The sequence below is a fragment of the Amblyomma mixtum genome, chromosome 9 (genome assembly GCF_055824585.1).
Source record: "Amblyomma mixtum isolate Tamu chromosome 9, ASM5582458v1, whole genome shotgun sequence".
NCBI lineage: Eukaryota > Metazoa > Arthropoda > Arachnida > Ixodida > Ixodidae > Amblyomma > Amblyomma mixtum.
Window position 1 is genome coordinate 85126332 of NC_143020.1, and position 23310 is coordinate 85149641.

Genomic DNA, 23310 nt, shown 5'->3' on the forward strand with positions numbered 1-23310 from the left:
GGCAATTGTTATGTAAGCGTAGCTTGGTTTGGGCTAGTTAGTAACAGTTCTTCGAAAACATAGCGCAAAAAGGAGACGGACGACACAGAACTGGACGGGACAGGAGCTATTCCCGTCCAATTCTGTGTTGTCCGCGTACTTTTTGTACTATGTTTTCGTAGGCAATTTTTGTTCAAACGGTAAAAGCCAAATAAATATATCAAGAATTTTGGCGCCCGTGAGCTTTATGCGCTCTGACTTTAAAGAGAAATACACAACTGCTGTTGACCGCAGACTTATAACGAAAATCGCCAAACAACATAATCCTATTTTTGAAGCGAAAAGCTTCACTACGATGTTCGGAGCCGAGCTTCGCGTATGCCGTGAAACCGAATGGCGAGTTCTCCGCCGCCTGACCTTTCGGTGCAGCCGCGCGCTACTGCGCATGTGCGCCGTCTCCTCACCGCCGCTCCTACTGCGCGTTCGCCTTCTCGTCATCGCTTGACCTTTCGTTGCAGCTGCGTGTTTGCCACAGTTACTACGCATGCGGAAGGAGGGCTATATAACGCGCTTGCCTACACCGTTATCGTGGCGCTCCCAGTGCATTGTGCGCGAACTGCGACAGCCATGACGTCGAACAAAGCATAACTGCAGCTTTTCGCTTGTATATCCAGGCTTAACTTCACAGCTGCTGTTTGAAGGAAGAGAGCATTGCTATTCGCAATTTCTTATTACTTATATTGTAAAATAAAAGCTGCCGACTGCTGGGTACCCTTGAACTGCGTCAACCGCAAGCCTGTTCCTGACTATAAAGGCTCTCCACTCATCTACAAAGAACTCTCGAGATCAGTCACCTAAAAGCAAGAATCATGGTTTTTAAAATTGCATTTTTCCTTGGAGTCATCACTACAGCGGCTGCCGAACATGCCGGAAGCATAGAAGAGTCCAGTGATCTCGACATCATGAATGTACGTGAAACAGATTTCTTTTCTTAGGAAAAATTTTTACCTCTCTAAGATATGTGTGTACTTTTTTATTCACTAAAATAAACCTCAGGCAGCAACGGTAAGAGAATATTTTTTTTAAAAGAGAAATGCCCGCAGCCGGGGTATGTTTGGCAATGGGAGCAGCAATAAAAACAGTCCACGGTGAATAAGCTTCATTTGGCTGTCTCTCTGAGTGTAGGTGATGTGGCTGAGGGAAGGCCCATCTTCTTCACAATGAACGTGGTGCATAAATAGAACCGTCTTGGCGATTCATGGAGCCGATAAAATAAATAAAAGGGTGGTCGTGTGGGCTAAGGGTATTGGATATGCATAGTCTCTCGGCCGCGTCGGCGCTGATCAGCACAGTGTGATAATGGGTCAATAGTATTTTTAACTGGAGATGTAGTTTCCGTGACGTGATAGGGCCGAAAGTATTATGGAAAGGAATTTCTTTGAGTGGTCGGGAGTATTGGATGCTGTCCAATGCTACGTGAGTGAGGCAGTGGAGAAAGCTGATGGGATCTGGTCGTCGTCATGGCAGCTTTTGACGCCGCTGAGTGTCTGTCTTGAGCGAACGTACGATCTGTTGGCAGTTTTTTGCGTTCTGCGAAGCTTCAGACATGGTTTGCTCAGACGAGGCAGGGTTTAGGAGACAACTGTGTCGGTGGGACCGGATGGGTGGTGGCCGTAAAGCATAAAGAACAGAGAGAAGCCAGTGGTGGAATGGTTATCAGTTTTGCAGCCGTTAGTAATCTAATATAGCGACGTACATATCGAGCACATCAACGCGGGTGGGAATAAAATATTTTCACGTGTCGTTCAGATGGAGCGGGTCGTAGGGACACTGGAGGACCACGACCACAGGAAAGGATGCGCATGAGACAGGCCAAGCGGTCGCGGCCGGGCGGTTGTTACCTCAATAATAAGAAGTTGCCGCATTTTTCCACGACTGTAGCAGCACGACCACGTGCGCTGTCGACCATCTTAGCTCAGCTGGACACACCGGTCAATAAGAAAGCATGCGGGGCTTAACAAAACAGAGGCCGCATCAGGATATTGTGTTTTCCTATCCCTTACGTGTTCTGCGCACTCTTCATTTTTTCGTGCGGGTCTTGCGCCACTGTTTTCTTTCCATGTTTATTATTTTGTTTTGATTTCTATATTTTTTATTCCTGCAGTCTTTCTCCGTTTCTCGCCCTCCGGTTCTGTGTTAAAACTCTAGAGAAGGGGAAGCACCAGCGAAGACAAATCACTCTTTAAAAAGATCGGTCCTGCGATCAAAACGTCGCGTCAAATAAATATGCACGAGTGCTTAGCTTAAAGTTAATATGAGCGGGGTGCTGAGCCAGTCAGTATGTTTATACTGACTGGCTAAGCACCTCACGCAGTAGCCGGTGCTGAATGTCAGCAGCTGAAAGGAATACGCCGCTATTTTCGCCTTCTCCAGATGAACTACTCCTACCACTATTAATAGAAGAGAGACCCTGAGTCTAATGGCTCTTAATGTCATTTTGGTTGTGATTGCCTTGCAAAAGTGCATTCCTTTTCACTTTTTGGATTCACGGAATTGTCACAGTGCTCAATTTATCGGGGGTGTTCTGCGCAGCTCTCACCTGCTACATGCTGTTTTGGATTAAACGTTATGAATTTGGAAGTTGGTTTGCATCCCCCCCCCCCCCACAGTACCAATGAATGCGTAGAAAAAAAGTTTACAAGGCGATACTTTATACCTATGCCTTTCTATGTTGTCGTTCACACCTCTCCAGCCTGTGTTCGGACACCTTTGGGAATATAGAGCTCAGCGTTTGACAGGAGTAATGTTTTGCCATTAAGCAATATATAAATGAGACAAACATGTCATTGCATTGGAAAAAAACTTATTTGAATCGTACTTTAACAAATTAAGTGCTCGAAATATGAGAAGTAGTTAAACTAAGAACAAATATATTATGACAACAAAAAAATCAATTACCTAAACGCACGCGTAAGAGCGACGAAGACATCTTGCGACAAAATGCGAGGCGTGCATTTTGTCAGCTAGCTTTCCTTTCCTGCTAAATGCCGCACAACCTATCTTCGATTTAGTCCGTAAAAGTTTCCGGATCTACCATGCCTGCCAAGATGCTGTTCTGCTGGAACAAATGGGATTATCTATTTTCGGCTTGTGGTAGGGTGTTTTCTTTATTCTCGAGTTTTTCAACAGGCTCCCGTAGACTCAGGTTCCCTTGCGCATGCATGTACTTGCCTTTTATGGGACGCACAAAAGCTTAGGTTTGGTTTAGTTTATGGGGTTTAACGTCCCAAAGCGACTAAGGCTATGAGAGACGCCGTAGTGAAGGGCTCCGGCAATTTCGACCACCTGGGGTTCTTTAACGTGCACTGACATCGCACAGTACACGGGCCGCTAGAATTTCTCCTCCAAAGAAATTCAACCACCGCGGCCGGGATCGAACCGGCGTCTTTCGGGTCAGCAGCCGAGCACTATAACCACTGAGCCACCGCGGCGGCCGCACGAAAACTTAAATAACGTGCTTCTTTAGCTATGTATTTCTTATTTAAGCTAATAATTCGATATGAAGTAACCATAAAAACATTTATTATATTAATGAATTTGGACTAATGACAAGAATTCCTGCCATCTGATCAGTGGTCCACCTACATGTTTTCAGATGGCGAGAGTGAACGAGACCCTTGTGGTTATTGAGAGGACGCACACCACTAACTCCTCAGTCCGCTGCGATTCGGCCAAAAAAGTACAGTACAACTCAACGTTATACACATACACTCTCCGGGCACGATTCGAACGCCTTGAGTAGTAAGTAGCGTATTCGAACTCCCACTTCAATTTTTCTCCTTTCAAAGGCCATCAGAATGTGGGTCATCGATAAAACTAACATTTCTAAGCTTTCCTTTATTTAGTGTACGGTTGATCTTAAGTGAAAAAGGGAAAAAATGGCTGAGGCTTAACTTGGTTAAGCCTGGAGAATGCGAAGCATCATCGTGTCGCGTAATTTGGAGGCGCACAACCACAGCGACGGCGCGAGGTGGGCCCCGTTTCTCCACTGTCGTGACGTCATCGTGTCACGTGGTGTGACGTCATGTATCACGTGATTTGCAGGCGCACAACCACAGCGACGGCGCGAGGTGGGCCCCGTTTCTCCACTGTCGTGACGTCATCGTGTCACGTGGTGTGGCATCCTCGTGTCACATGATTTGGAGGCGCACAACCACAGCGACGGCGCGAGGTGGGCCCCCGTTTCTCCACTGTCGTGACGTCATCGTGTCACGTGATGTGACGTCATGTATCACGTGATTTGGAGGCGCACAACCACGGTGAAGGGCTGAAGTGGTAGCTAAAGTAGTATGCTTCGCATAAAAAATGGCTGAGTTTTAACTTGGTTACGCCTGGAGAATGCGAAGCATCACCGTGTCGCGTAATTTGGAGGCGCACAACCACAGCGACGGTGCGAGGTGGGCCCCCGTTTCTCCACTGTCGTGACGTCATCGTGTCACGTGGTGTGACGTCATGTATCGCGTGATTTGGAGGCGCACAACCACAGCGACGGCGCGAGGTGGGCCCCCGTTTCCCCACTGTCGTGACGTCATCGAGTCACGTGATGGGACGTCATGTATCACGTGATTTGGAGGCGCACAACCACAGCGACGGCGCGAGGTGGGCCCCCGTTTCTCCACTGTCGTGACGTCATCGTGTCACGTGGTGTGACGTCATGTATCACGTGATTTGGAGGCGCACAACCACAGCGACGGCGCGAGGTGGGCCCCCGTTTCCCCACTGTCGTGACGTCATCGAGTCACGTGGTGGGACGTCATGTATCACGTGATTTGGAGGCGCACAACCACAGCGACGGCGCGAGGTAGGCCCCCGTTTCTCCACTGCCGTGACGTCATCGTATCATGTGGTGTGGCATCATCGTGTCACGTGATTTGGAGGCGCACAACCACAGCGACGGCGCGAGGTGGGCCCCCGTTTCTCCACTGTCGTGACGTCATCGTGTCACGTGGTGTGACGTCATGTATCACGTGATTTGGAGGCGCATAACTACGGTGAAGGGCTGAAGTGGTAGCTAAAGTAGTATGCTGCGCATAAAAAAATTAATGTTCTGGATAGTTTACTACCAGTTTACGCGCCAAAGCGGCTCAGGCTATGAGGGACGCCGTAGTAGAGGGCTCCGGCAATTTCGACCAACTGGGGTTCTTTAACGTGCACTGACATCGCACTGTACACGGGCCTCTATAATTTCACCTCCATCGAACCCGCGTGTTTCGGGACAGGAGCCGAGCGCCGTAATCACTCAGCAACCCCGGCGGGGAACACGCTAGAAGAGGACTTGACACTCAAGCGCCTATGTTCTTCAAAGGAAGACTAAGGGCATATTGTAGTTGCTGTATTTCGATAGCTGACTGCGTAATAGAACGAACTCCCTAGTAACACTATTCGAGCTTCAATTAGCTAGAGACGCTATAAAACCAGGTAGAGTGGTCACCATTACCGGCGGGATTCACGAGCAAAATGCGTACTGGACCCTATTTTTTAAGCGGCGATTGTCCTTTTCGGTGTAGACTCCACGAGTTTCAATCAAGTGTGAGAAAAATTCTTAATCACAATTTTAGAGTATTAAATGCGTTTACTGCTCCTAGACAAACATCAGCAATGACAGAAGCCATTTCTACTGAGATCAAATTATGGGTAGTTTTGTCCTAAATGCCTCTTTAAAAAGACCACAGCCTTTCAACAGGACGGTGTCGCGTTCATTCGCTGATCATGCTTTATAATACCTACTTCACTGAGCCAAAGCTGTTTTCTTCCCTATACTCTGAAGGCGAAAATACAACGTAGAGGACAGCTAAGCTCCGCCTTAATGGTATCAAAAGATAGAGGGTAAACGACCATATATGCGGAATCGGCCATTCTCGACTTTACATTTGTATACCCCTGGAAGTCCTCAAAACACTCCTGGCTAAGTAGTGAAGAGGTTAAGCGATGGTCCTGCGATGGCAGGTGTTGCCATCAGTGCGGTTTTTCCGGCCCAGGTTGCTCCTCGCGACTAATCATTAATTAAACTGTCACCTGCCACCGTGTTTAATTTGCTCACAATCTGGTGCGCAGGTTGTGAAGTCGGGTCAAGGTCACGTGAGCTTGTCTGCCCACCTACGTTGCTCCTGTGGGATTTTTCGCTTGCAATGCCTACACCGACCCTGACGCCACATTTTGTGCACAACGGGAGCGTTAAAGCAGTCGCGTTAAAATATTGCTGTACAACTAGTTATACTGGCTATTCCTAGGATATACAAAGCGGATAACCCCTGAACATTTTCTTAGTGTTTAAAATAACGTGAAGCAAGTTTTCTAAGTAACATTACGCCGGCAGTCATTTTCTTGTCCTCTTTCAAACAGTCGAACCGGTCCAGTATTCACGTTACCGCCAATGTTATTCACAGCCTGTTTACAGCAGGTATTCAGGGGGCCTGAAATGGGAACAGTTCGGTATTGGAGCTAATGGAGAATATATAAGCAATCTGTGATTCGCTGATCATTGCCTTGCTAAGTCACTCAGGACATGAACTGCAAAGCATGATCAATGAAAATTAGACAGGCAGAGCAGAATGGTGGGGCTAAAAATTCACATGCAGAAAACCAAAGTAATATTCAACACTCTAGCAAGGGAACAGCAGTTCACAATTGATGGCAAGGTGCTGGAAGTAGTAAGAGGATATGTCTACTTAAGGCAGGTAGTGACCGCTGATGTGGATCATGAGAGGGAAATAACTAGAGGAATAAGAAGCGAGTGGAGCCCATATGGCAGGTTATCTCAGATCATGAATGCCAGTTTACCGATATCCCTCAAGAGAAATGCTTACAACAGCTGTATCTTACGGGTACTCGCCTATGGGGCAGAAACATTTAGGCTAGAAAAGAGGGTTCAGCTTAATTTAAGGAAAGCGCAGCGAGCTATGGAAAGAAAAATGATAGGTGCAACGTTAAGAGATCGAAAGAGGGCGAAGTGGGTGAGGGAACAAACGCAGGTTAATGACATCCTAGTCGAAATCAAGAGGAAGAAATCGAGTTGGGCAGGGCATGTAATGCGAAGGCAAGACCGTTGGTCCTTACGAGCAACGGAGTTGATTTCAAGAGAAAGCAAACGTAGCAGGGGACGGCAGACAGTTAGGTGGGCGGATGAGATTAAGAAGTTTGCGGGGATACAGTGCGGCAAATGGCAAAGGACAGAGTTAATATCAGAGACATGTGAGAGGCCTTTGCCCTGCAGTGGACATAGTCAGGCTGATGATGATGATGATATATTCACAACCCAACGAATTTTTCAAATTGATATTAGGCAAGTAGAAAACCAGCGAAAAGGACGCGTTCACTAGTCAGGCTGATGATGATGATATATCCACAACCCAACGAATTTTTCAAATTGATATTAGGTAAGTAGGAAACCAGCGGAAAGGACGCGTTCACTAGTCAGGCTGATGATGATGATGATATATCCACAACCCAACGAATTTTTCAAATTGATATTAGGCAAGTAGAAAACAGCGGAAAGGACGCGTTCACTAGTCAGGCTGATGATGATGATGATGATATATCCACAACCCAACGAATTTTTCAAATTGATATTAGGCAAGTAGAAAACCAGCGGAAAGGACGCGTTCACTAGTCAGGCTGATGATGATGATGATATATCCACAACCCAACGAATTTTTCAAATTGATATTAGGCAGGTAGAAAACCAGCGGTAAGGACGCGTTCGCTCCTCCTTGTGAACGCGTCCTTTCCGTTGGTTTTCTGCTTACCACGCACAAACTGGCCCAACAACCTAAGCTTCTTCAATAATATTAGGAGAGCGGACGCCGGCGTCGAGGAGAGTGGACGCATCCTATGTGCGCTCCGCAAATTTTCGATGTTTTCGTCGGTTTTGTCGTTTGTGCTCGCAAACTACTGAGCTATTTCAACGCCGGAAGTCTTCGCGACCACCGGGATACCACTTTTTCGGCAAGTGAAGCCCTCTTTTGCAATTTCTACATACTTTTGGACTCACGCCAACCGGCCAGGCTGCTAAGCCTAACCTGGTGAGCGGCTCTTCGAGCCGCCCGCCGAGCGGACGCACAGGCTGGCTTGTCGCGGTGTAACTCAGCTGCGCCATGTCTCGCATGGAAGTAACTGTGGAAGGAGAGAGTATCCAGCCTGAAGAGCTCCACTCTCAAGTAGGTTGGTTTAAAGTTAATTATTCCAAAGTCAAGGCCCTCTCGCAGACAGGGGAGGGAGAGCAAGCTGGCGACCCGACCCGAGATGGGAGGCAAGACAAAGCTTCAGCGCAAATAATGGCGATAAAGAGAGAGGGAAGGAAGCTGGCGAGGCAATCTGTTGGCACGCAGCAGACGCGCCTCTCCCCCGAGCTTCATAAAATAGTGCTCAGACCGAAATGGGGTCTCAAACTGATCATGGAACGCACTGACGCAACAGTGGCAGACGCGGTGAAGATAGCGGCAGGTTTTAAACCGGCGGAAGTTAAGGAAGATATCGTACTCGTCAACCACAAGCAAAACTCGATTCTCATAGGCACTGACAGCCAGGAGAGGATGCAAAAGTACCTGAAAATCGGCTCCATTTCAACGCCAGAGGGACGCGTTGAAGCGTTCGTCTACCTGGCTACTCCGGACGGCTGTGGGAAAGGAGTTATACATGGAATTCCGGTCTCGCACACCGTGGAATTCGTTCAAGATATGTTGAAGTGCTCGCGTAACCCGGAGGTGATGGCAGTCAGGCGACTTGGCCGTGAGTCTCGCACCGTGTTGTTACTCTTTGAAGATGAGACAGTGCCGCACTGGATTTATTATGGAGGCATGCCGCTACGCTGCCATCTCTACAAGAACAAATATGAGGTCTGTGTGACATGTGGCCAACTCGGACATCGAGCCGACGTATGCCCGAACAAAGACAACATTAAGTGTCGAGGATGTGGTATGAGCAACCCCCCTCGAGAACATACTTGTGACCCAAAGTGTGCCCTATGTGGGAAAGGGCACATACTGGGAGACAAGAAGTGCCGGGAACTGTACAGAACCCCGCAAATAATTAAGAAGCGACAGTGGAAAGAACGAACGCAAGACAGTGAGAGCAAGGTAACAACAGACAGCGAGAACAACGCATCTGGACGACAGAGCAGACCAAGAACCAGGACAGAAGGGGGATTTCACATGCGACAGGACTCCTTCCCGCGCCTGGAGTTCGGGACAGGCTCTGGTGGTAGCGGCCAGTCCACGGGACGCTCAAACTCCCGAGGTCGCTCGGGTTCCCGGGACCGCCTCAGCTGCAAGGGCCCTTCCAGCTCCCAGGGTCGTTCCAGCTCCCGGGGTCGTTCCGGCTCCCGGGGTCGTTACAGCTCCAGGGGCCATTCCAGCTCTCGCAAGCGCTCCGCTTCCAGGGGGCGGGACAACACTGGCAACAAATGGAACATCGGAGCCCGGCCCAAAATCGAGGGATGCTCTGAGTGTCATCAGCAAGGGTCAATGCCGTCCAAGGAGAAGACCAACGTGCCGGATGACCACAAGAAGGTGAGCTTTGTAGATAAGGTCTCCCATACTCATCCACCCGGTGGGTCTGAGGACATCTTACAACTTAAACGCATGGTGGAAAAATTAAGCGGGGCGGTTACGGCCCTTCAAAATGAAAACTCGGAACTTAAGAAGCAGCTGCAGCTTAAGATCCAGATAGATAAGAAACGACAGGAAGCCGAAAAACCTCCAAATAATACCCAGGAGAGTACGATGGTGGTGGAGAAATCCCTACCATCACCCAGCAAGAGAAAATCGTTAGAGGGCGCACAACCCGAACTTACGCTGGAGGAAGTCTGCCATAAACTGGAGACCAACATTCAGACCCAGATGCAGGCCCTGGATACCAAAATGCAAGCGCAATTTCAGGCATTGGAAACTAACATGCAAAACCAAATTCAATCGATTCTCTCCGCAATACAGGTGCTCACAGACGTAACACAAGGACACAGGAATGAGCTCTTAGCCATCAATATATGGCAGAAAACTGTGGAACATACCATTCAGCAAATTCAACATGGCCATATACACAAAGAATAACAACTACTTGCTGTGGCAATGGAACTGCCGGGGGTATCGGCGGAAAAGGCCAATCCTCCAGCAGCTCCTTGCGTCTCTGAAGGTCCACCCAGAGGTTATCGCCCTCCAGGAGACTGGAGGCGCGTCAAAATTAATTGGTTATCAAGCTTTTAACGCCGCAGGCGACAAACCTAATGTTACCACATTCGTTAGAAGGAACATTACGGCCATTGAACATGACACGGGCATCCGCCACATAGAGCTCGTCCTCGTCGAACTTATTCCGGCCAAAAGACTCAACGCAGTCTTTTCATTCTGAATATTTATAGCACTCCAAGTCAAAAGAAAGTTAAATTCGACTCCCTCTTCAGGAAAGTAATGCGTATCGGCAACAAGCACGCACTGGTTATTCTAGGTGACTTCAATGCCCACCACCCTGCGTGGGGCTACCCGCGGCCCTGTACGAAGGGGAGAGAGCTATGGCTAGACATACAGCAAATGGGCTTCACCCTGCTCACGGATCCTCTCACCCCCACAAGAATGGGTAACAGCGTGTGCGCTAACACGTCCCCAGACCTCACCCTGGTGAAGAATGCGGGTACAGCTAATTGGTCCAACTCATTGCTAAACCTAGGGAGTGACCATTACATACTTGTCACGGAAACTGACGTTGGCCCTGCCAAGCTCCAAACGCGCTCCCCTCATATTATCGAATGGGGCGCTTTCCGCGACGCTCGTAACCAGGACGGGAGAAAGGGAGAAATCACAAACATAGAACAATGGGCGGAGGAACTCCGCAGGGATGCTAAGAATGCGACTAAAGCGCTCGACGACAACGCGGAACTTGAAGTACTAGACAGCCGCCTTCTTCATATGTGGGAGGCCAAAGCTAGTATGGAAAAGCGATTAAAAAGACAAAAGTGGAATCGCAATCTAAGAAGACGCCTAGCGCGCCACAACAGAGATTGAGGCATATGCACTTAGACTATGCGATCAGAACTGGGAAACAATGTGCGACCAGCTTGAGGGCAATATCGGCCTCGCCAAAACATGGAACCTCCTTCGGCACCTCCTCGATCCAGAAGGTAGTAAATTAACACAGCGACAAAATTTACAGAAATTAGGTTATAAATTTGAAGGTTCGGAGCAGGAACTCCTCGATGCAATTCGCTGTCGATATATAGGCTCCGCCACCAAAACTTCCTTAGCGCGCTATGAGGGTAAATCCAACAGCGAACTAGACGCCCCTATTCACGAATTCGAGGTTCGAGCAGAAATACTAAAACTGAAAACCAAATCAGCCCCGGGACCCGATGGTGTAACCAACAAAATGCTTAGAAACCTAGATGACAAATCTATAACGGCGCTGACCAATTTCATGCAAGAATGCTGGGAGAAGGGTGAGATTCCCAAACAATGGAAAACTGCTAAGGTAATTTTCATACCTAAACCAGGGAAACCGCTCAATCTAGAAAATCTAAGGCCTATATCCCTCACATCTTGCGTTGGAAAACTGATGGAACATGTCATACAAACGCGACTAAACAATTTCATGGAAGACAACGACTTATACCCCCATTCGATGATAGGTTTCAGATCGCATTTGTCCACGCAAGATGTCATGAGACAGCTCAAACATGACATATTAGACACTAAGTCACTGGATGCGAAAGTAATAGTGGGACTTGATCTCACTAAAGTTTTCGATAATATAAAACACGAGGCGATATTAGAAAACCTGGCTCTTTTAAATGTCGGGGAGCGCACATACAACTACATTCCCAATTTACTTTCGGGCAGGATAGCGCGCATCCACTTTGGTGAAAGTCAGTCTCAAAACATACATTTGGGCAGCATAGGCACCCCTCAGGGTTCGGTAATTCCCCTCTTCACTTCAACGTGGCCATGATACGGCTACCGACGAGACTGGAGGGGATATATGGCTTGAATTTCTGCATGTATGCGGACGATATCACCATGTGGATGACCCGTGGACACGACGCGCACATCGAAAGTACGCTACAAAAGGCCATAAATGAGGTCGAAAACTATGTCAGCCGTAGGGGCTTGCAATGCTCGCCGCAGAAGTCTGAACTCCTTTTCTATCGACCTCTGCATCAAAGACAAACTAGAACCATCCCTAACATCAAATTACAAACTCAAGGGGCGGAGATTCCTCATGTTGAAAAAATCAGAATTTTAGGAATGATTATACAAAGCAACGGGTATAATGGTGATGCAATAACTAAGATGGAAAACTGCGCGCAACAAACTATGCGGCTCATACAGCGGATTGCGAACAGAAGACACGGCATGAAAGAGCAGAATCTCCTACGGCTGGTACAGGCATTCGTAATAAGCCGTATCTCGTATGCTGCCCCCTTCCTTGATCTTAAAGTTTCAAAAAAGGAAAAGATAAATGGAATTATCAGGCAATGCACGAAACAAGCTCTAGGATTGCCCATCCGTACATCCACTCACCGCCTCCTAGAGCTAGGAATTCATGATACCCTGGAAGAAATTACGGAAGCAGTGAGAACGTCCCAAATCGAACGCTTAGCCGGGACCACAACCGGCAGGGCCATTCTAGAAAAACTCAATCTGAGCCGAGATAACAGAACAACCACCAAAGTTGACATGCTCGGAAAAATTCGAGACAATATAGTTGTACCCCCATTACCCAGGAATATGCATCCTATTCATCACTCAGTGCGCCGGGCCAAGCGGGCAGAGGCGCTAGAGAAACGCTTCTGCTCCTACAAAGACGAGGACGTGGTCCACGTGGATGCCGCTGAGTATGGTAAGAACACGATGATCGACGCGGTCGTCAATAATAAACAACTCCTCAAAATAAGTGCCTCCATACTCTCGGGTAACCCAGAGACTGCAGAAGAAGCTGCCATAGCACTGGCCTGTGTAGGCACAAAAGCAAGATACATCATCAGTGACTCCAAAGTCGCCATACTAAATTTCAGCAGGGGCCGGGTCTCCCCTCTAACAAATGCAATTCTAGGCCGTCATGTAATAGACCGGAAAATTACACTAGTCCGGACACCAGCACATGCATCCCTGCCTGGTAATGAGACGGCCCACGAGTTCGCCCGAGGCTTTTCTTTCCGGGCGGACCCGAGCGAGGTGGTCTTTACAAACAGTAATCGCATGGTGACCTACAGAGAAATTACACAACACTATCGTTTCCAACGAGCTAGACTTCCTCCAGCGGATAGATCCTTGTCCAGACACCAAGCCATCAACTGGCGCCGGTTACAAACTTACACCTTTCCAAACCCGGCCCTCTGGAGTCTTATGTACCCAGGGCAATTTTCAGAAACATGCGCAAACTGCGAACTTAGGGCCACCTTGGACCACATACTATGGGAATGTCCTCATGCTCCCCGGGAGGGACAAGGTATAAATACAAAAGATCAATGGGAGACCTTGCTACTGAGCTCCGACCCGGCGACTCAGTTACAACTCGTCCGACTGGCCGAAGCCGCCGCCGAGAGTCAAGACCTTTCGGCCGTCGTCTAGGCGGGTAGCCCTCTGGCTACCCTCTTTCTGTTGGACAATAAAAGTTTTGCTATCCGATCCTATCAATAATATTAGCTCTTTCAGTGTTCTTCTTTCTGTTGTAATTTCTTGCAGTGCTGAACAGAATGTAACAGTTACGCTTGTACCACTTGGGGACTGCGGAAAGTACAAGGCAGAATATACTGAGGGTAAGTTATTGCTTGATGGTCTTTATATTTTTGTTCGTGGCATTGCGCAGCGAATCAGGGTACTTTCTCTCATCTCTCCCTTTCCTCCCTCACCTTTATATCCCCTCATCCGTTTCCCCCAGTTCAGGGCAGCAAACTCGTCATCTACCGGTTAACCTCCCCGATTTTCCCCCTCCTCTTCCTCCTCCTCATCCTCCTCCTAACAAGTGCTCTAATGAATTTATGGAATGCAACGCTGTGAGGAGCTGCGTGGTTGAGGTGAAAAAAATGCCCATAAACGAGATTTTTATAGCATATTTTAGGTGCCACGAAGTCTCTGCTACTAAAATGCTTTACGAGTTTCAGCTCTATGCCGCCATTTTTCCCCGGCGCATTTCATGGCACAAATTATTCCCAAAAACAGACAGAAGTGAAATAGATATTGGGCCACTTCCTTTTTAAAATGCAACTCATTTTACCGCTTTGAGGAGACTTAAGGAATTAGCAGTGCTTATGGTGATTTCGTTCTGCACATTTGATAGCAGCTAACACCTGAAAGACAGTTTAACAACCGAGGGCAATTGACTCGAACTTGGGGTGTCGTAAGCATTTTATCAGTTACCTCGTTCACTTGCTATTCCGACATAATGGTTTGCTGTTTTGGATCCATGGAGTCATTTCTTTGTAGCTCACGTATTTTTCTTCACGCAAGATTTATTCATCTACTAATTGTTCTGTGCTATTATTTTTTTTTACTTTAGTAATTTTAAGAAACCTAAGGTTAAGAAGCGGCAATAGAATTTGTCTTGGAAATATATAGGGTAAGAATGTAGCCAGCCTTATTCTTGGCATTCCTTCTTAAAGCGCAGCAGATTAGATTGGGATGCGTAGTTGAACATTGTTCTGGATTGCTACTTTCTGACAGTTCGGTAATGAGCGCCGGTATTCTAACATATGCTATTTAGAACCTTCGGTTTCAAGAAGTACTCGACTTCAGAAAATTAAGAAGCAAGTCTGTCTTCTCTTCTCTTTGTACATTTAATAAAGAATAGTTTTCTCCTAACCGATTCGCAAGGAAGTGCAAAAAAATGTCGGTATTACCGACTGACTCATTAAAAATTGATTTGATTGCTCAAATAGATGTGTAGCGCAGTTAGGCACGTCGGTTTTTTTGTCATATTACCAAGAAAAATAGAATTTTTTTCTCCTGAAACGCTCCCTGCCGGGGAGACTATGGTTCAGTTAAAAAAGCAGTCTTTAGGCTTGGTGCACGGCTTTCCATTGAGGATGGCTTGGTAAAAAGGCCTGGTTATCGAAGGTCATGCGAAATTCAGCAGGCATTTCTCGAAAAAAAAAACACATTGTGAAGACTCAACCTCACGACGCGAGTTTCATTTGCCTCTAGGCGAATTCAATCGTCGACTTGCTTTAATAACAGTCTGTTCAGACATTTTCTTAGCAAGCATATTACCACAGGCAAAGTGGAGGACGAGGCGAAAAGAAAGCATTTTACGCCCTGAAAAACTGGCCTGAACCCGATGGCAGTGGTAATCAAATATCAGCCTTCCACATGCGAGATGGTTACCTTAAACCTTGGACCAAAGCTGCGGTGTACTCTTACGATTCGTCTCGAGAGCTACGCACATAAATCACACCCATAATATGACGCTTCGCGTAGGTGCTCAATCAGGTGTTCTTGCTTTGCGGAATAAGTAGGAAGAAACACCAACCTTTATTACTTATAGCAATTTACCTGAGATGGAGAATTTATATTGATTAACTGCCACTCAGGAAAACCCAGTAGAGTCAGGTGCAGCTCAGTGATTTTCGTCACGTATTTTTTTTATTTACTGCCATATATCGACCTCTCATAGGGCTCTATTCCTGTGAATTTTTCAATGTGATCCGTTTTTTGTCTGCCTGCCTAACATTTGCCTAACAATGGAAGCTAATATGCGCAGTATTTCGAGCTGTCTTAGGTTTCGCTTGGCGTTAAATGATATCGGCTTCCATTCCTGTTCAACTCCGTCGTGCTTGAGCACAAAGCTACCATATCGGAACCCCGAATGGAATCTGAACAAGCGCCGGGGGAACGAGAACAGCTCCGTCTCCTCATGCCTTGGACCATTCGGTGATTGTCCCAGACTCTGGCGCTACCCTTTGGAATCGGCCACATTTTGCGTTATTTGTTCTAAATCGATGTTTTTTTCATGCGTTCCTTCTGCGATTCCAAAAGCATGAAGGCCTTAAAACTAAGCAGGAAGAGCCAAGAGATAGAAACACTCGTTTGTGTCATCAATTACAGTTGTGTGCCGCAACACACGAAGCAGAGGAGATGAAAATAATTCAAGCAAGAAAAGCCTAGCGCAGTTTCGTGAAGTAAAGCTGCTGATGGCAGCGGCACCTGAAGAAACAAAAACATCCATGAAGACTATATCCTCGGCCTGTATTGAAGAAAAGAAAGGAGCAAATGCAGGATCACATCACCAGTGAAAATTGAAAGCCATTATTGTAGTGCAGCTAGAAACATGATTGCGCTGCGGTTTGTCTGTGTACATCTCGTAAAGCCTGCGCTTTCTGGCAAGAGAGTCATTTTTATTTATTTCCAGATATGTAGTCTGTGCACAATACTAAAATAGCGCAATCCAACATTCTTCGCTGTGGTCCCAACCATGCCATAAAAATAATTAACTTAATAAACCGCACTGCGCAGTGACTGTGGTGTGCGACTATGTTTTATGAAATGCCCAGAGGCAGAATTGAGCTAGTAAGAAAGGAGAAAACTGGTCCGAGAGAACATTTGCCATTAGCCTCTAGATGTGAGTTCAATGCTGTATCGTGTCCAGAAGTAAAAATATTTGCAAGTAAATTTGGTACAAACGAGAGTGCAACTTTTTTTGCTTTCATTTTGGAAAGACTGTGACTAATGTCACTAAATAGCGATGTTCATAAATCTACTCGAACAAAAAATCGCCTACTGGTAATACTAAAATGCATAGAATGTTACGAATACTGAAATAAATTCACTTAAAAACAAGGCAATCAGCTTGTATTAACAGTGCACCGAGCCCCTCAATGTGGCTTCGATGTGCAGATCAGTGAATAGGAATGTAGGCTAATAAGATTCATTGCGACAAGGCAGTGCGCAGAGACGACGGACAAGAACAGATACACAGCAAGGCACTGTCAACTGAATTTTATTCGGAAAAAACACCTCTCAAATACCGCTGTTATGCACGTCATGCGCTCGTACATCACGTGGAAATGGCCAATAGTAAGAGGTCATAATAAACCTTCTACCACGTGGAAATGTTTCTTTAGTAATATATCATTCTCTGGTCGTAAATGTGTTGGCAAATATTAATGGTCTTAGGTATGCGTCCTAAGAAACAGGATACAAACTCCGCTTAGACAGTGGACCCTTGATATTCTGTCCCTGAGATACGTTCACGGAACCCTGCCAGCAACTTTCATGTTCAACACCCACGTGTATTTGCTGGTGAGAAGGAAGGTACAAGGATCAAATGGTGCTACTCGGACGCAGGGATGTCCATTCAATATTATCTGTTTGGGTTTGTAAGCCTTCGGTGACACAATAGGCAATTAAAAGTACCTATTACACTCCCTAGTTAGCGCCGTTCCCTTAACCTCGCTCAAATTCAATTTACCAAGACGCAACAACGTAGGCAATCACGGTGATGACGATATGGAGGAGTTCCGGCGTAAATTCAACAGCGCGTTGACTTCCTTTGTGAGGTCTGCGAAAAGATATTCAATCTTCACGCAAACATCAATGGTAGCTTAAGGCTCTCCCCCATCCCTAATAACATAAAGCCGTATTACGCACCCAGATGACGATAAAATTGGCACCATTTTCAATGGGTGTCTCCTTCAAAATGTACGAGACTGACTTGTACGTCAAATGAGTCATATACTAAGCGCTGGGGCACGTTTCACGACCAGGATAAACACGCCCAGAACGCAAACTACAGCTGAGTGGATCGTTCAAGTTACTCTGTTTTATTGCCGGTGTGAATAATGCAGTCTTTTTATATTCCAGACGGAATACATTACTCTCTCACGCTGAAGGCAATGGCCGAGAATGGAGCTTGCTTTGTTGTATACACTAAAAAAAGCGACGGCGATGAAGGCACGTTCTTTCCAATTACTCTCGGCGGAAATCTTCGTAAACTGAAAAGTTTGTAGAGACATCAGGCGCTGGTTTGCATTATGACGAGGTAAACGCGTCAGCCGTCAAGTGTCAAAAACGTCTCCGCATAATTGTTTCCGTAAGCTTAAGAACACCCTTGGCCAACCAGTCGGCTTTGCGCAAACGGAAAAGATCGCCAGCGGGACAAAAGATGAGAAAAATTGCGATGTTCATTTTCCTTGAATTAACATTCAGAGCACTGAAGTTTATTTAGCATTCCATATTGCCAATTCCGGTGTTTGTGAGCGATGTCCATATTTGCTGTATTACTGATAGGATAGGCATATGAAGCGAAGTTTTGCACTGCAAGAAAGTGTGCAGAATATGTTTGCTGACACGCAAACTCTTACGCTAAGAGTGCGAATAAATTCTCTTTGTTTTATCCAAATGGAGGCATTTATCTTAGAACTACCTAATTTATATATCAGTGTTCCTTTATACTACTTATAATGCTAAACATTTTGTATCATCATCATCAGCCTGACTACACCCACTGCAGGGCAAAGGCCTCTCCCATGTCTCCCCAATTAACCCTATCCTTTGCCAGTTGCGGCCACTGTATCCCCGCAAACTTCTTAATCTCATCCGCCTACCTAACTTTCTGCCGTCCCTTGCTACGTTTGCCTTCTCTTCGAATCCACTCCGTTACCCTTAAGGACCAGCGCTTATCTTGCCTTTGTATTACATGCCCTGCCCAAGCCCATTTCTTCCCCTTGATTTCAACTAGGATAACATTATTCCCCGTTTGTTCCCTCACCCAGTCCGCCCTCTTCCGATCTCTTAACGTTACACCTATCATTTTTCTTCCCATAGCTCGCTGCGTTGTCCTTAACTTAATCTGAACCCTCTTTGTTAGCCTGCACATTTCTGTCCCATAGGTGAGTACCGGTAAGATACCGCTGTTGTATACTTTTCTCTTGAGGGATATTGGTAAACTGCCATTCATGATCTGAGAGAACCTGCCATATGCTCTCCACCCCATTCTTATTCTTCTAGTTATTTCCCTCTCATGATCCGGATCTGCGGTCACTACTTGCCCTAAGTAGACATATTCTCTTACTACGTCCAGCACCTCGCTATCAGCTAAGCTATTGAACATTACTTTTGTTTTCTGCATGTTAATTTTTAGCCCCACCGTTCTGCTCTGCCTGTCTAACAGATTGATCATGGTTTGCAGTTGTTCTCCTGAGTAACTTAGCAAGGCAATGTCATCACCGAATTGCAAATTACTTAGGTATTCTCCAGTACCTCTTATCCCCAACTGTTCCCATTTCAGGCCCCGGAATACCTGCTTTAAGCAGGCGGTGTATAGCATTGGCGAGATCGTGTCTCTCTCTCTGACACCTTTCCGTATTGGAATTTTATTGCTGACTTTATGGAGAACTATAGTATTTGTGCAATCGTTATAAATATCTTCCAATATTTTCACATGACACTCTTCCACACCCTGATCCTGCAATGCCTGCATAACAGCTGAGGTTTCCACTGAACCAAATGCTTTCTCGTAATCAATGAAAGCTATATATAGGGGTTGGTTATATTCTGCGCATTTCTCTGTCACCTGATTGATAGTGTGAATGTGGTCTATTGTCGAGTATCCTTTACGAACGCGTGCCTGATTATTTGGTTGACTGATGTCTAAGGTTGTCCTGACTCTATTAGCGATTACCTTAGTAAATACCTTGTAGGCAACGGACAGTAAGCTGATCGGTCTGTAATTCTTCAAGCCCTTGAGGTCTCCTTTCGTATGAATGAATTGAGATAGTGTTAGCGTTCTTCCAAGCTTCTGGTACTCCCGAGGTTATAAGGCATTGCGTTTACAGGGTGGCTAGTTTTTCTAGCACACTCTCTCTTCCGTCCTTCAACAAATCTGCTGTTACTTGATCCTCACCAGCTGCTTTCGCCCTTTGCATTGTTCCTAAGGCTTTCTTTACTTCATCCTTTTTTACTGGCGGGATGTCCCATTGCTGTGCACGACTGCCTCTCTCAATAACTTGATGAATACATTCGCTACTGTATAGATTTGTGTAGAAATCTTCGGCTACTTTAACTATCTGATCCATATTGCTAATGACATTGCCCTTTTTGTCTTCTAGCGCATACATCTGGTTTTTACCTATGCCTGGTTTTCTCTTCACTGGTTTTAGGCTACCTTCCGTTCCTCATAGCATGCTCGATTTTCTCCATGCTAAAGTTTCTTAAGTCGGCTACCTTGCGCTTATTTATTAACTTCGATAGCTCTGCTAGTTCTATCCTGTCTGTGTAGTTAGACGTCCTCATGCTTTGGCATTTCTTAATCAGATCTATAGTCTCCTGGGATAGCTTGCTGGTATCCTGTGGAACCATCCTACCACCTACTTCTGCGGCGCACTCTGTAACGACAGCTGTAAGATTATCATTCATTGTTTCAACACTAGGGTCGCCTTTGTCAGATAAAGCGGAAAATCTGTTCTGCAGTGATATTCTGAATTCCTCTACCTTCCCTCTTAATGCTAACTCGTTAATAGCTTTCGCTTCACTAGTTTTCTCCGTTCCCTCTTCAAATATATGCTAATACGAGACCTTACCATTCTGTGGTCTCTGCAATGGATTTTACCGAGGACCTGCCCATCCTCTACGATGCCAGGGTGAGCGCACAGTATGAAGTCTATTTCATTTTTAGTCTCATCATTGGGTCTCGTCCATGTCCACTTCCTGTTTGCTCGTTTGCGAAAGAAGGTATTCATAATCCGTAAATTATTTCTCTCTGCGAACTCTACCAATAACTCTCCCCTACTCTTCCTAAAACCTATGCCATAGTCACCTACCGCCTGGTCTCCAGCCTGCTTTTTACCTACCTTCGCATTAAAGTCGCCCATCAGTTTGTATAGGAATTTTGTATAGGAAAACAAAATAATAATTTACATTTGTAAGGCCCCGCACCTCCCTTTCCTTCCCTGCACCTCAGCACATGTCAGCCGTTCTAGAGAGAGAGACTCTTTAATGAAATACAGATAATTTAGCCGGCGTTAAAAAATCGCTGGCGTGCTACTCTGCGTAGACTTGCTTAATGTAGCAAGTCTACATTAAGATCGACGCACAAAGAAAAAAACAGCCGTGCACTCGCTAAATGTAGGCGTTACAATGTCGACCGCCGGGATTCCCGATAGGGAACCAACATACGTCTCATTACTCATAAAAGCAAGCAATGCATTTTTAGCCTGCCAGTTTTGAGGTTCTGGCAGCCGTATGTGCAGCTATTTGATGTACCGTAAACGAAAACCACCTGTTCTAAGCAATAACAGGCTTATACAAGAATATTTAATGCAACATGCAACGCATGCCTTTCTAAGCTTTTGTATACGTTGGGTTTATTTATTGCAATATTTCAAATATTGCATGGAGAATGCATGGTCCTAGCAGGAAGGTCACATTCAATAATTTCACAAGAAATAATAAACATACACAAAAAATGATAGCAGACGAAAACAAATGAAGACAGAAAAAGAAACAAAGAAAGATAGGGCGTCTTCACACAAAACTAAAAATTCTTGAAAAAGGAATTGACTTTCCGCTGCTCTTGAGTATTACCTGACTGGGAGATGTGAAGTGGTAAAGCATTCCATTTCGATACTATTCTGGGGAAGACGCTATATTTATTTGTTTTGGAGTGGGCGGAAATGGGTGCAAGTGATTCTTCCTGCGTGGAGCTCCTGGTACAGTGAGCTTTGAGGCATTTCGGCTAATTCTTTTTTAAGAAACGTTAGGGGACTAACTTTCTTCCGGGACGCTAAAGTGTGTATGGCCTGCTAGCCTTAGCATAGATAGTGAATTATTTCTTCTATATCTGCCAACATTAACCACACAGCTTTCCTTTCCACGCACTCGAGTTGCAGGGTCTGTTTGTTTTATTATACAGGTTCCATAATACCGACGCGTATAAAACTTAAGCTCTTCCGCCGTTGTTATATGGGAGGTGTTAAATAACAGCAGGATCATTTAAATTTTTCTCTTAATGGCCACAGTTTCTGCAGCCCAGCAGCAGCAGTTTCTGATGTGTTTCGACCAGGTTTTGCTGATCTTTAAGTGCAATATTAAGTTATTTATATAACTCCACCGTTCAAAAATTATCGTTTTGAAGAAGGTATGTAAAAGCATTAGGGTATAATATGTATGATATATTACAATTCAAGACAATATTTACAAAGTGTTTGCTGTGTCAAGTCTCCAAAAAATTGCTTAAAATCCCGAGGCTGATATCAGCCTATAGAGCAGGTTTTTGCAATCCGCTTTTGATTTCGTGAATAGTGCCATCAAGTGAACCATTTAATTTCTGATATACCCGCAGACACATCTTCTTAAGATGTGAGATATAAACGACCTTCTGAAATGCACGTTCTTATACGCATTTAGGCACCATTCGTGTTTCATCATGAATAATCACAATATATTAACATATTTTAAAAAACTAAACCGCATTAATAATAGTATTGTTGATTAAAAGACATTTATAATTTTCCCTGTCTTTCATAGGCTGTGAACTTCATGTTCCTGCTTCAAAACTGGGAGAGAAGAACATTACTTATGTATGCACAAACTACTACAAGAGAAATTGCACTGGAAAAAGCCTAAAGGTTTACAAGCCTGACTGCATTTACACAACTCCACTGAAGTCATCGAAAACAGAATTGTAGCGAGAATTTTTGCAAATATTGGAGAAAATAAATGCACGTTGAAAAGCGCCATTTCAGTGGATTAATGTTCATGTTACTTTATACTACCTACGCACTGTTCACACAAACCAGCGACAATGAACCTCGCCAATGTAGTGATGCATGCCGGAGATTGGTGTCATGCGTCTTAAGTGGACTCGCGAACTACATAGATTCACGACTGACCAGAAACGTTGTACAACCTAGTGGCGTAGTCCAACCGATCTGGGTTGGGGATTTATGTGGATATGCCCCCTCCTTTGCACACGGGCAAGAAGCCAAATCCAAACCACGAAAAACATTACTGCCACACATATGTTAACTTTTGACGTTTTTTGCTCCATTCTGTCTTCCCACATCAGTTTGACACAAGACGAAATACCCAGTGCGCTTTTGTGAGTGGGGCGAAAATTCAATTTGACAATTTGAGCCACCACCCAATCACGCAGAGCCTTCCGGCTTTTTCGCTAAAGGGAGATACCCGTTGCGTGCCATACCACACACCCACGGACGGAAACGAAGTGCTTCCTTGGACACGATCCGTATGCTAAAAGGTTTGCACAGGCGTTCAGTCCCACAAGGTGGAGTGTAGCCAGTGTTCTCAACAGCCGCATGACGTGCTCCTTGAAAATAATGCTGTATTTTTA

The 23310-nt window shown here is 45.7% G+C and overlaps 1 protein-coding gene across 4 annotated transcripts; it reads left to right on the top strand.

Annotated features, from left to right (window-relative positions):
* The first annotated feature begins 585 nt into the window (after positions 1-585).
* Positions 586-22696, top strand: LOC149329958 (uncharacterized). Of its 4 annotated transcripts, none has more exons than XM_089560673.1 (5): positions 586-947; positions 3635-3780; positions 13710-13783; positions 17823-17912; positions 22485-22696. In XM_089560673.1, exons 1-5 carry the CDS (start codon positions 849-851, stop codon positions 22643-22645), a joined length of 570 nt encoding a protein of 189 aa, XP_089416799.1. In that variant the 5' UTR covers positions 586-848; the 3' UTR covers positions 22646-22696. The 4 variants fall into 4 exon arrangements, 2 of the variants coding, with proteins under 2 accessions (XP_089416799.1, XP_089416798.1); XM_089560672.1 differs by lacking the exon at positions 3635-3780 and adding an exon at positions 8551-9545; XR_016285622.1 differs by lacking the exon at positions 3635-3780.
* Positions 22697-23310: the final 614 nt, after the last annotated feature.

Bases quoted from the DNA above. Each gene is read 5' to 3' on its own strand.
- LOC149329958 (XM_089560672.1), top strand. From the start codon at position 8,571: ATGCAAAAGTACCTGAAAATCGGCTCCATTTCAACGCCAGAGGGACGC.